General features: G+C 38.3%; 1 protein-coding gene across 2 annotated transcripts in view; it reads left to right on the forward strand.

Moving 5' to 3' along the window:
* Window positions 1-2,233: 2,233 nt before the first annotated feature.
* The window catches only part of LOC121649710 (leucine-rich repeat transmembrane neuronal protein 4), a 46,169-nt gene continuing 33,891 nt past the window's right edge, over window positions 2,234-14,511 (forward strand). Inside the window, exons 1-2 of one of the 2 annotated variants that reach the window (XM_042000721.1) lie at window positions 2,234-2,779; window positions 3,140-4,680. In XM_042000721.1, the coding sequence (XP_041856655.1) occupies window positions 2,749-2,779; window positions 3,140-4,680 (1,572 nt within the window). In that variant the 5' untranslated portion in view covers window positions 2,234-2,748. Of the gene's footprint in view, window positions 2,780-3,139; window positions 4,730-14,511 lie in introns of both variants that reach the window. The other variant, XM_042000722.1, reaches the window with a different exon arrangement.

The raw sequence follows: 14,511 nt of genomic DNA on the forward strand, positions 1-14,511 counted from the left end.
TTGTATGTATTATTCTGTCTGAATACAGAATACTGAATACAGCACATCGAGTTGCCTTATGTATGAAATGTGCTATATAAATAAATTTGCTTTGCCAAAATTCCCCTACAAATGGCATATTTGGGTAAAAATAATCTTTTTAGCCACTTTTGAAAGTCTGAGCTTTGTAATTTTTTTTAAACATAACCCTAATTATAATTAGGGTTAATTATAAAATTAATTATAATTAATTGTAAGTTTTTTTTAATTGTTATTTTATTTAATTTAATTAAAAATGTTCATCTGTATAATTTCACTATATAACTTCCACCAAATAAATGAATAAACAAAAAGCAGAAATAAGGCTTTGTAAACATCTTCAGATGTTCTGATAGCACTGATGAGTGCTGCTAACTCTGAAGGACGTCACATTCAGAGCTGTACCATCGTCAGTCATGCTTGCAGTCACCTTGATGCGTGCAAGTGTGTGAGTGAAAGAGAAAGTTTGACACAGAGATGTGTGTGTGTGCAGATTTCTCCCCTGCCCTTCAACCCCAGTTATTTGATTGATCTAACAATGGAAATTAAACCAGTGATTGCAGTGGAAATGATGGATGTGTCAGTTTTATTCTTGTTTCCAGTAATTTCTTTGTCACAAACTATCTGTGATTTGAGCTAAAATGTTCATAATGTCCATTACTGGTAATTACGCTATTCATTAAATGCAGTAGAAGAGGGACTCATTAGAAATGATGGCTTTGACCCTGTCTCAAAATCCCATTATGAAGCCTTTAGAGCACCCTTTGTTTACGCATGATAAATTTCGGTGTCAATACACACCATCAGGGACTAAACCAAATAACACTGCACCCCACAACAAAATACATGCATACATGCATACATACATACATATATATATATATATATATATATATATATATATCCTTAGCATCACATGTGTTTTCAAAATAAGATTAACAAAAAAATAAATAAAAAAAAAAAAAAATGAAGCAAGAAAAGAACACTGTCCAGTGAAACTTGAAGGAGACTTAAGTCTGGGGCTGTTTTGCTGCATCTGACACATGGGTGTCTTGAATCTTTGCAGGAAACAATGAAATCTCAAGATTATCAAGGCATCTGGAGCAAAATGTGCTGCCTACTGTAGTGTCAGAAAGCTTGGTCTCAGGCACAGGTCATGGGTCTTCCAACAAGATAATGACCCAAAACACACAGCCAAAAACACCCTAGAATGACTAAAAGCAAAACCTTGGACTATTCTGAAGAGGGCTTCTATGAGCCCTGACCCAAACCTTTTGAACATCTATGGAAGGAGCTGAAACATGCTGTCAGGAGAGGGCACCCTTCAAACCTGAGACAACTGAAGAAGTTTGTTCACGAGCAGTTGAGCCAAAATACATGTTGACAGGTGCAGAAGTGTCATTGACCATTACAGAAATCGATTGACTGCAATAATTGCCTCAAAAGATTGTGCATAATTTTTGCTACAATTGAACTATTTTTTTTTCCAATTTCATTCATGCAATATTATACTATATAACACCTAATCCTTAACAATCTGATCTGTCTGTTACACCCTCACATGCCCAAGAACTGAACAATCATGTTATTATCTGAGGTTTTCAAAAGATCAATTTGCTTCTCTAATATAGGCCTGGTTTACAGATGTCTTTTCCAAACTGACCCTTTAATTAATCTGTTCACAGATATGACACATTCTGTTTTACATAAACTATTAACATTAACACAACTGCCTCCAGCAAATTCTTAAAGAGTAGTAGAAATAATCTAACATAAGTTTTCAAAATAGCGTTAAAGCAACATTTAACCAATTCATATGCAAAATGACTCCCTATTTTGACACTTGTGTGGACTTGTGGGCCTCATAAAAGTTGTAGTCTATGATGTGTCTTTAATATTAGTCAGGTCCTTAATTACCAGTTTTAAGGTTTTTAAGCTTTATCTTAAAGAATCCGAGAGAAATGGTGGTTCTGAGGCGTATGACTGGGAGTACAGCTTCACATATATCCAAACCCCGAGCAAACAGTGCTCCCATTCCTCCGCTTTAATTGATATGCAGGCTGTGCTCCTGCAGAACAATGAGGACTAGTTTAAAGTAGGCTGCGGAGCGCCACTGTTACCAGAAGAGGGCATCTCAAGTCCTCAAACGGAGTAAGAGCGAGCTCAATCCTCTTATTCTACACCAGCATCATTCCTGTTGCTATAGTACAACTGATTTATTCTTGATACCATGGTCAACGCGTCTAATCTTCATCAGCTTGCATCTTCTCCCTCTACGCCTGAGGCTGGATACACGCAACTTGTCGACTTTTGGACCACAGCTCTTCTCTCAGATTGCTTGACTGTTATTTGTCTCCCAGTGTCTTTTCTGCCACTTAGAATCAACAATTGGTGATCGGGTGTTCAGGACGTATTCATAGCTTCTCACAACATGCGCTGAATAGTGTGCTTCAATCCCAGAGGTTTGTAAGACACCCAGATGTATGCGTAATCAAGCTGATGTGGTGCGGTAACGTATCAAACTACAGCCAGAGGTTAATGCACACCTTGTGGAGCCGCTGTCATCTCCGACAGGTGTGCGAATGGGAGCAGAGCGGATCTAAGTACGGCGCAAAGTACGTGCATTTTCCGCGCAGACGGGCGTCCTGGTTGAGTGTGCAACTATTTGAGCAAAACGCCGAGTGAATGTAACATGTGGAGCTGGAACGCGCGCAACAGAGAGCCGTGCACATGAGGAAGAGCAGTCACCGCGCAAATATGGGTATGTTCACTGTTCTGAACATTTATTTCTGCGTAGACGTTTAGTCGTTTGTCTAAGTACAATTCAGTTACAGCTGATGTTGCTGGTGTCTCAACCCCCCCTGTGGTTTATCAATGATGGCTGCAGGCTTGGAAATCTGAGGGAGGCTTTTCTCTTGACAACTAGTTGACAAATTATACCTCATGTAGTGGTTATGTGTTAGCAGACAGTAAAACATTAGAATGCAAATTTGAATAACCTTTTTTCCAAGCCTTATGCCAAGTATAAGTATTTAATTTCCTAATTCAAATCAATTTAGCTCTGCTGTAATGTTTGGTGCTTACTTATGCCCTTACATTTATCACTTTTCTGTGTCTCCAGGACTTTCTGTGCTTTTCAGATGGCTTGTATTCACAGTGGTGGTACCCACCTGGCTTCTTGCTGCTCCAAGCGGCATCCGGGAGCGGCCCTGCCCCCAGAGCTGTAGATGTGATGGGAAAATAATATATTGTGAATCCAATGCCTTCCGTGATGTGCCAAACAATGTGTCTGTAGGTACGCAGGGCCTGTCTCTTCGTTACAACAGCTTGGTAAACCTCAGAGCCCATCAGTTTGCAGGCCTGAGCCAACTGGTGTGGCTCTACCTCGACCACAATTACATTAATGCAGTGGATGGCCAGGCTTTCCATGGGATAAGGAGGCTCAAAGAACTGATTCTCAGCTCGAATAAGATCACACAGCTAAAAAACAACACGTTCCATGATGTCCCCAATCTACGCAATCTTGATCTGTCTTACAATAAACTGCAGGTTGTTCAGCTTAATCAGTTCACAGGTTTACGAAAGCTACTCAGTTTACACTTGAGGTCAAACTCCTTAAAAACAGTCCCCATGCGCGTTTTTCTTGACTGTCGCAACCTGGAATTTCTTGATATTGGTTACAACAGGCTGAGGAGCCTCACACGTAACGCCTTTGCAGGACTCCTAAAGCTCATCGAGCTTCATTTGGAGCACAATCAGTTTTCAAAGATAAACTTTGCTCATTTTCCCCGCTTGACAAACCTGAGAGCGCTCTATCTGCAGTGGAACCGTATCAAACTGCTAACCCAGGGACTGCCATGGATGTGGACCTCTTTGCAAAAGTTGGACCTCTCAGGAAATGAGCTGCAAGTGTTGGATCCAAGCACATTTCAGTGCCTACCTAATCTCCAGACCTTGAACCTGGACTCCAACAAACTCAGCAACATCTCTCAGCAGGCAGTGGAAACATGGATCTCCCTGACCACCATAAGTCTGGCTGGTAATTTGTGGCACTGTAACCCCAACATATGCCCTCTGGTGTCCTGGCTTAAAGCCTTCAAGGGTAACAAGGAGACTACTATGATTTGTGCCAGCCCTAAGGAGGCACAAGGAGAGAAAGTAACAGATGTGGTGGAGACTTACAACATCTGTACAGCAACACCAACTCCTATCCCCTCAACGACATTGCCCTTCACTTCTGCGTTTCAGCCTGAACTGCCTCCTCTTCCCACACAGTCTGTGGTTGATGAAAAGCTGACCTGGAATAGGACAGCATCTCCGAGTCCTTCTGAGGCCTCCCCCACCATCACCTTGCCAGACACTGAGTATGTGTCCTTCCACAAGATCATAGCTGGAAGCGTGGCCCTCTTCTTATCCGTGGCTATAATTCTGCTGGTTATATATGTCTCATGGAAACGCTATCCGAGCAGTCTTAAACAACTTCAGGAGCGCTCAGCAGTCAAAAAGCGGCAGAAAAAGACATGGGAGACCGAGCGCTCCTTTAATTCACCACTGCAAGAGTACTATGTGGACTATAAGCCTTCACACTCAGAGACTATGGATGTGCTGGTTAATGGGACAGGACCTTACACATACACCATCTCAGGCTCCAGGGAATGCGAGGTATGAGTGTTGCCCTCCAAAAATCCATTTCCACTGCGAGGCGTGAGAGGTAAATTTTCTAACACTCTGTCGGGGAAAATACTTATTTTCTCCTCTGCTCTTGTCTGCTTTGGGATAAGGGAACAAAGGTCAGTGCATGGTGACTTGTTTTGCAATATGCTAGTTTGTTCAGTTCCATATGATTACCCAGCTGCTGCTTTAAATCATGCAGTGTTACTACTAAAATATGATTCCCATTAGCTGAAACTGCAGTGGCAGCTCTACTTTCTGGGTACCTTGCATACAGCAAAATCCATTACACACAAAGTAGGTTTGTCTGTCATTACTTACATGAAAGAGCCCCTTGATTAATCTGTGTATTATCAGCCAGCCTGTTATTTTTTCACAAATGGCATGCTGTCCTGAACCGAATGAAAATTATCTTAGTTCAAGTCACTGTGCAGGTGGTCCTCTCCTATCCTGTGTGTTTGTTAAAACAACTGTTATAACAAATGCACAAGTTATGTGAGTCTTGATATTTGTTTTCTACTGTGTAAAATGTGTATATTTCTAAAATCATACCAGCTGATGATCATATATCTCATTCTCTTTTTCTGCCTCTAGCAATTGTGTACTTAGCATTTTCCTCATTAGTTTAATTTACTAAGTTCAAACAGTCACCGCAGGCTGAAGAACACCATGAGGGCCTGAAGCCAAATAAAAGATAAATTATGCATTTGGGCTCAATTTCTGCCTGGCTCTGGTGTGCTACTGCAGTAAGAAACTGCATTATGCTACTTTAGTTTAATCTCAGAAATATGAAGAAACTATTCAGACTCACAAATGAAACTTTTTTCTATAAAGTTTCAAATTGAAATTCTCATCCTAAAGCTGGACTAAAGACAGAGATTCTTGACAGAAAGCCTAATCAATTTGCTCATGCTTAATTAGGCACTTTTTTTGTCTGTGTACCCACAAATGCTCTGCATCTGTCTTCTTCTCTTTTCATTTGGCACTGTGGTTAAGTGTGATTAACAGGACATGTTGTGCTGGGAAAGATGTAGCGTCAAAGGAATCTTTTTGTATTACTAACCGGAGTACAGAAGACATCTTTCCTCTGCATTGTAACTGTCAGTGCAGCTCAGAGACAAAGTTTTATCTCTCTCTGCCACACAGCTCATTTCCTATATTCTACATGGAGCCTATAAATCATTTTAGGAAATGTTTTATGTCAGTGGATTGTCCTGTTGGACCAATTCTTGCTGTGCCCTTTGCTGTGGTCAATGGAGAAGCTGGCACAAATGTGCATCATTGTTATTTTAGTAATGTCACACGCTACAAGGTACAGGGGCAGCCAAATCAGCTGTTTGCCAGATTATCTGTGCCAGAGCATTTCTTGAGCAGAGGGGAAGCTTGAGGTGAGATGGTCGACTTATCAATCTTGTAGCTTTCATGTGAGAATGTGGCGTGGGAGCATTAAATGGCAGACTTAATGGGGCTTCTGCTAGCTAGAATAACTAATAACCCTTCAGAGGTAAGGAGCCCAGACTTTCCTCAGCTTTGTTATTCCTTGGCCTCTTCAGCTTTAAGGGAGCAGCTTGAGTTTTTAAAGGTGTAATGGGATTTTTTTCCTCGTGTATGTGTTGCATTTAATATTAGACAGTGCAATGCAATGCAAGAACAGACACTTTTAAAGTGTCTCCAGATTTTTATGCATGTTTAAGTTTGAGTAGTGTATTTACATAGATCGCTACTTTTGCAATCCAACCCAGTTTGTGGGCTGTAGCAAAAAGTTAGACTGGCACTGTGGTTAAAAAATAAATAAAATATATGGGGACTTTATTTCCATAAAATTTAAATTGAGTTAATTTCCATGAGATGAAATGCACAAGGAAAAACTGTGACCCCTCGGCAACCCTCACCATGCAAGCCTCTAATCACCTTTTTTCCTGTATAAAATGCAGTACAAAATGTGATATACCACAGTCTCCTCTGACACGTTAAAATGCTTTCATTAAACAATGACTGGCACACAGTGCAGAGTGTCACAACAGATGAAAGTGGGACAGATACTGCATCCAAAACTGCAGCTTCAGAGGTAAAACCCACACTCAGAGACATATAGTAAAAGCTGGTATCCAGTTCACCTCCTCCACAATTTTTCCCCTTTCCTAGATAGCAAGCACTTAAGCTATTAGCTGCATTTTCAATTAGGAGAAAGAGCTTTGTAATTGAAGCCCGTTATCTTGTGCACATGCCCAGACCAACAGACGTGGAGTTAATTTGTTTCTATAGATTTCTTCCAGCACAGCTCAGCATGTTGGTTTCAACACTGCAAAGTGAACTTGCAGGGTGTGAATTTTGATTAACTCTTTGAACTGTGTGGTTCCATGGTCTTCCTGTAGCACATTGTTTTTTTTTTTTTTGTTTTTTTTTTGTTTTTTTTTGGGGGGGGGGGGGGGGGGGGGGGTTGTTTTTTAAGTCTTAAAAAGAGACTGAGAAGAGAAATGGAAAAAAAATCATGCCATCCACTTCTTTGTACTCAGAGCTGCTGTGATGGTCGCTGTCCACCCACAGATCATTCCCTGCAAAGTTAGTTCAGAAAATATTTGGGTGAAAATACCACTATTTCAGCCGAAAATGATCCTTGTACTTGGACAAAATGTGCATCAGTAAAGTGAGGAGTTTGTGATCACAGGTAACTAAAGTAGGTTGTGTAAAGGTAGAAAGGTGTTCCCCTGCAGCCTGAATCTAACAACAACTAATAGGTTTTAAAGTCAGATAATTTCCAACCTAGAAGGGTGGCAAGCATTTTCTTAAAAATACAAACAACAACAAGAAAAAAACAAAAACAAAAAAAAAAACTAATCAACACTGATGAGGTTATGGAAGGGTGAGACTTATTCATAAAGTTAGATTTTTTTTCCTTGCATTTGCGCTCAGAGAATGTCCTTCCTTCTGGTTATTTTAAAAACCGATGGCTATATGGACCTAATCAGTTTGCCTCTGACAAACCCTGTGTGCAATATGTGCGCTCGTTTTTTCCTGCAAACATTTGTTTAATTTGCAAGCAGGATAATACGAACCCTGCTTTCAAAATGTCAGGAATAAGAAAGATGATGGATGATCAAACTGCGCTATCTCTGCTTGCCAAAGTGGCAGATTGCACTTCTTCTGTGCGTAAATGCACAGAAGGCAGGCTTCCATCAAGTGAGAGAAGTTTTGACAAGTTGTAATATTTGTTGCCAAATTAATGCTTTCCACATCAGTAAAATAGCCTGTAAGAATAGTGACGTAACTCTTACACATTTGTGATGATACAACACAAAATACTATTGTCATAAAAAGCATACATGAGAATGACAAAAGAAACATCTTTTTTTTTCTCTGAAAAAAAGCTGCATCTTCTGCTATTAATTCTCATTTTGCCTGGTTGTCTTCTTGTTTAGTGGAATTGAAAATTACTGTAACTGCAAGACTAGGTGGCAATGATCTATGGATCCACAGAAGTAGACTACTTAGCTTTTATCATACCTGATGATTTTGTGAAAAATGGGCTCTGGTCGGCTCCATTCATAACCAACTGCAGCAAAAAGCAGGAAGAAACAGCCTATTAAGTGGATTGGTTGTAATGGCTATTACACAATAAAACTTTTAGAGTTTTCCATCACATGGCATTTTGTAAGTGGTAATTTATTTAGGAAATTAAGGTTATTTACTAAACTGACTCAAGGTGCTTTCATCCACTGAGGATATATAACTATAAACATGTAATGAATTCGTTTTTTGGATTTTAAAGGAATGCTTTTAGGGACCCTAATCCAAAGTAGTCAGATGGATGGCTAGATGGACGGATGGACGGACGGATGGATGGATGGACGGATGGATGGACGGATGGATGGATGGACGAATGGATGGATGGACGGATGGATGGACGAATGGATGGATGGATGGATGGATGGATAGATGGATGGATGGATATGAGCTGATAAAATCAAATAACACTTATTTAAGTCACCTTCTGGTGCTTTGTTGTGTTCAAAGCTTATACTCAAGTTAAAGTAGACTTTTAAGCCCCTGGGCCAAATACCAGCAGCCCTACTCATAGAGAGTTTATTGTGATCCTGCTTAGCTGATGAAATAAATAAATAGATAAATAAAAGCTACAGTGGCCTTTAATCTATCATTTGTCATTTAAATTCATCTTATAAATACAACAGAACCGAGAATCAGTAAAAAACAAAAAAATAAAAACATAAGTCCTTTGTCATAAAGATGCATATGGCAAAACATATAGCCCAATTTCTGGTTGAGCTCTGTTTGCCCAGTATCTTCCAGCCACAACATATTGATCAATATTCATGCTAAGCTAAACCTTTCCCTAACTACTGATTACAAGCAAACAACTGCCTTCCTTAAATTAAATATTAAAGTATCCCCAACATGGAACAATTCATACTATATGTTATCAATTCATTCAGTTTATAGAACTTAAACTGTGAGACCACAGTATCTGCCCCTGAATATGGAGCACTTGGGTAGAATATTAAAACACATATCTGCACTTGCACAGTAAAATCCCAACACACTCCAGTCAAGGCTGAGAATTCAAGCTGAGTTAAAATGTTCCACTGGGATTCATTTGCACAAATGCACATAATCAGACCACAGACCTATCTTTGGTTAAGCGCTGCTCTGGCTGCTGTGTGCGTGGGGTGAGATCTCCTCCAAATAAATATACTCAGCACTGTGTATGATTCAGACTTTTGACAGATGTTCCTCTTGGGGGTGTGATGTCTGTTCTGGTGAGGAGGTGGAATACATAAAAAAATAAATGAATAAAGAAGCTCAACTGCAAGAAGAGGGAACAGGAGATCTGTATAATGATAGCTTGTAGTCTTGCAAAGCCTGTTTAAATGAATGTGACAACTCTTTCTTTTCATAATGATTAATTTTGGCATCTCTTCTTCATCCAATAGATGTTTTTGTGATTTTATTATTCTCATTATGATGTGCTAATAGCACATGTCACAGCCAGTTAATGGCTTAATCTGGCACAGGCAGAAAATATTATGTTGTTTCTCCATGCTTCAGCACAGACAATATTGAATTTCACTCGAGGTTAGATGTCCTTATTTACAGAAGACATGTAATGAACTGCTGTTTGCATCTATGATCACTGATCATTAGAGATTCTTAAAGAGCCAGACAAGCGGTAGATCACTGAGAATGTGCTGTGCTGCCGAGGAAAGAGAGCAACGAAAGTCATGCCTTTGTTCACTTCCAAACTTCAATTTTAGATTGAGGTTGTCATTGATTGACACCATCATTAACTCCAACGTGCAACTGATGTTACATGATAATGCTGTCCTTCATTTAAATCCAACATCAAATTACCTAAATGAAGTGACTAGTTAGGCAATACTGAACAGTGTAATGTAACAAAGAACTGGAAGTTTTGATGTGGGTTTTTAAAAAAAAAATTAGCACAAACTAATCTGGGATAAAGTGAAAAGATCACAAGAATGAGTCAGGCTAATTAATCCTTTTCCATCACACAATCTCCACTGTTCCTACCCCTTCACAGCCCACACACAAACCATGATTAATATTTTATGTTACATTAAACTTCTCAGTTTTGTTATAATAATTAAATTGTAAATCAGCTAAAAGCAAGTTTCTGTTAGATTGAGAGATGAAAATGTCACATTTCAGCAGACCTAAGTAAATTTGTGTATTCATTATTACAAAAAGAAATTAGTGAAAACAAAAGAAAAAAGTTCTTAAAACTGAAAAATATCCTTTTGTTTGTCTTCATATTAGTGCATCATCACTTTTGCAAAAAGGGAAGATCTTTTAAATGTACATTTTATCCCTATTTCCACACATTTACTGAAAACAGTGTGTTCTCTAGAGTGGTCATCCTGTAGTCCAAAGGTTGCCGGTTCGACCCTGGCTGGAGAAATCATGTCGAGGTGTCCCTGAGCAAGACATCGAACCCCTAATTGCTCCTGATGGGTCATGGTTGAGCGCCTTGAATGGCAGCTTCTGCCATCAGTGTGTGAATGAATAATGGATACACAATGTAAACCACTTTGGGTGCCTTGAAAAGCGCTAAATAAATCTATACCATTAATATTATTACAACCAGCAGTTTATGTTTTTTCTTCTTGGCATTTGACTATAAACAACTAAAAATCCACTGTGTATGTAAACATGGCACTTGTCCTACTTTGTTCATATTGCTAAGTCACATGGAAAGTCATGATTCTTTTGACCAGCCAATAGATTAGGTTAAAAAAAAGTAGGACAGATCTGATCGGATATTCTGGCACCCTTCCCAGTTTTTGCCTGTAGAAATGCAAATAATAAATAAATAAATAAATAAATAAGCTTAGTGTACCGTCCTGTACTGTACCGAACTAGACCCCTCGCTGCAAATGAGGCCATAGAAGAACCTTAACCTCATGACCTGAAATGTCAAACACAGGTTAAACACAGGTTTGAATGTTAATTAATTATTTTTACTCAATTAAGCAAGTTAAAGGTCTACAGCTCTCAGTGCATGAGAAACAGGCCATATATAGCTTGCAATAAATAACCCAATCTAAAAGATAGCCAGAGCATTAGAAGCCAGTGGAAGATTGCAGGATCTTTTACACGTTAAAGAAAAACAAAATCCCTTCTAACATTCAGACAAATGAAGAATGCTCATAGGAATAGAGTCTAGATTTGTCTTTTTTTCAATAACATCCATTTCAATGTAATCTGATCGGTTGGAAGAAGAAAGAATGGATAAGCGTGCAAGATTATTTGAGAAGCACGCAGAGGCAGTGTAAGGACATGGGCACGCATGGCTACCACTGGCGTGCTCATTTTAATTGATGATGTGGCAGAAGAAAGAAGAATGGTGGTGTATGGGGATAAACTGTCTGTTAAAATGCAGACAAACATTAAAATGTATTTCATAAGTAGTAAAACATACTGCAAATTGCAAATTGTCACAAAGAAATAAATGTTCCCATTTTTCACTGATGCTTATTGACTGTGGCTTCCACACTTCAGGTATTCATGGCTTGCTAATAATTATGGACAATGTAGATCTGAATAATGGATTCATTCATTTATATTTATGTTAATGAGTCCAATTACATTTGAGGCTCTACAAATGAAAATCTGTCGTTAATTTGAATGTTAATATAGTGTGAAACAGAAGCACTTCAGGCACATATCATATGTTAAATGCAACTTGAATATATATTAGTAATCTCCTATGATAAAACTAGTTATGATGAATTATTCCTTAACAATCCCTATCTTAGAAAAATTGTATGACTTATATTAAAATTAAGTCAGAGTCTGTGATTTCTGAACCCATCAGCAAATATTTATTGTATAATCTTCACTATGTTCACCATTTTTGTTGGCGTTAACAGGCTAAAGTTTCTGAATAATACTGAACATAAAGTAGAATTCAAGCTAATGTAAGATCTAATTAATTAATCAAGTAGTACAGCTGTAGCAGTACTCTGATCTTTAAATTAAATGATCAACAAGTTAATAACATTGACCCAAATGGAAAATATCTATTTATTAATGTAGTAATCAATATGGTTAAACAAGGAACATGTGGAATTGTTCTAATAATAAAAGTCCTTATTTTAATGAAATCAGGGAAATGTTGATATCCAAAGTTGTGGTGTGTAACTATGACGAAGTCTGACTAACTTGATTATTATGACTAAGCTCTCAAAATATTTAGTTTGAAACTCTAAATCTGAGTGACGTTTACACTATATGGGCTTCTGCTGTGATGTATTCAAATAAAAATGTATTCTTTTACAGTGAGTATGAATTTTAAAGCCAAAGATTTGTAGTGCCATTTAAAGCTCAATATACAGAATAAAATATACAGAATGACGCAATCTATTAAAACAGGGACCCTCAATCCTGGTCCTTCAGGGCTGCGGTGTCCTGCAGGTTTTAGAAGTTTTCCTGCTGGATCTAAATCAGGTGTGTTACAGCAGAAAAACATGTTAAACTTCTTAAGCTCTCAAGTACCAGGACTGAGGATCCCTGTTTTAACTGATTTTGTATTAAAAGATCAAAAGAAAAAATTGTTGTTTCTTTAAATGTCTGATTGAGCGCAGGTATAAATCATATTTTGATATTTGAGTTGCTTTTTGTGATTTGATATGAAGTGATTCAGAAATAAATATTGTCTCATTTCCATCATTGGCTCCTGAATTAAACAGAATCAGCATAATTTGGTAGAGTATGTGATATCAGAAAACAATGATTCGTCATCCATTAAAGGCATATAATATTGTGTCATGGTCAAACTTGTCATTTACACCCCTACCAAGTAAGTTACCATTTTGTCAGGCTCCTCTTCCAGAGACCGTGAAGGCCTGTACACTTTCATCCAGCAGACGTTGACATGCTTCAGACAGAAAATAAAACCCACTCTTTTACCTCTTTCATGTTAAACCCACTTCCCTGCCTTCCTTGTTGTGGTCTCAACATGCAACAGTTATAATGATATCTGTTACTTCAGTATTGTAGTTTTGAGGATTGTACATTTTTTTCAGAGCAGTCCACAAAATGAAGTATTCATCAGTTTTCAGTTTTATTTAAACTTTTAATGAATGCCTTCAAGGAATTACTCCTTCAACCAGTTTTAATGTGCTGCTGTTGAGGAATCTACTGTTCTTCTCCAGACTGATTGTGTTGTTTGGAGAATTAATGTGTTATGCGTTGCAACATTTCCATTCTGCTATAACTCCAGGGTTGGACATCAAGTCTTGGTGTCAGACGCTCTGACAAATTATCCCACAATTTCACACAGGCTTTCAACAATCCATCATAAAAGAGAAATGCATTTCAGAAGAGGCAGAGAAACCAATTTCTCTGTTGACAGCAGCCTCAATAGACCACAATGCAATGCAGCCTCTTGATATGTGGTGGTTTGAGAGAGGGATATGACTTTTCTGACTTTCACACTCACTATCGCTGCTGCTATACCCTCTCTGACCCTACTTCTCAGATGGTTGTTAAAAGGCATTTAGGGAAATGCATGAAATTACTAACTAAAGTTAAAGCAGATGAGGTCATTTCAAGGAAGTTAACCCCACCCCACCTCTCCAAAAAAGAAAAAAAAATATATATACTGGCCAACACTGAATATCACAGATTAAAGATACATAGCAGTGGTGGATATTATGATTTTCAGACTGCGTCAGAATTGAGGAACAACTGAACTATTTTAGTTCTACAAAAAATGTCCTCTTTGAAAAAAGTGTTGCAGATATTAGTGAATTTCTAATAACTTCATAATAATCCAAATCCCAGTATCCTTATTACTATGACATATCTATCTATCAGTAATCACATGGCCTGGATTCACTCCATTTAAGCTTCTGTTCACTCAGTCACCGACACTTCTCCTTAAATGGGATTTGACAGCTTATCTAGCACTTTATGAAAAGCTGAGCACTGCAGACAGAATGAATAATATAACAAGAAAATATTAGACATAATAATTTATGCCATTTCTGGCCACAGCAGTCACGCTCATTTTTTAACTTAGCTTGAAGCAGTTACTGCCTGTTCTGTCTTTCATTTTATTATGATTCATTTTATTGGACTTGTTAAGACAGTCAGAAACAGTGTAATTCTGCTTGCTGTTCTCTTTGATTTTCTGCAGGTGTGCTTGGAAGTCATGCTCACTGTAAAAGAGAATGAAATGTCCAAAAAAGTTGGTGGACTTTAATTTGTAACTCCACCCTTCTCTTTATAATAGTAATATTTCTTTTCTCTCTCTCTCTCTCTCTCTTTCTCTTTCTCTCTCTC

This window comes from Melanotaenia boesemani, chromosome 11 (genome assembly GCF_017639745.1).
Source record: "Melanotaenia boesemani isolate fMelBoe1 chromosome 11, fMelBoe1.pri, whole genome shotgun sequence".
Lineage (NCBI taxonomy): Eukaryota > Metazoa > Chordata > Actinopteri > Atheriniformes > Melanotaeniidae > Melanotaenia > Melanotaenia boesemani.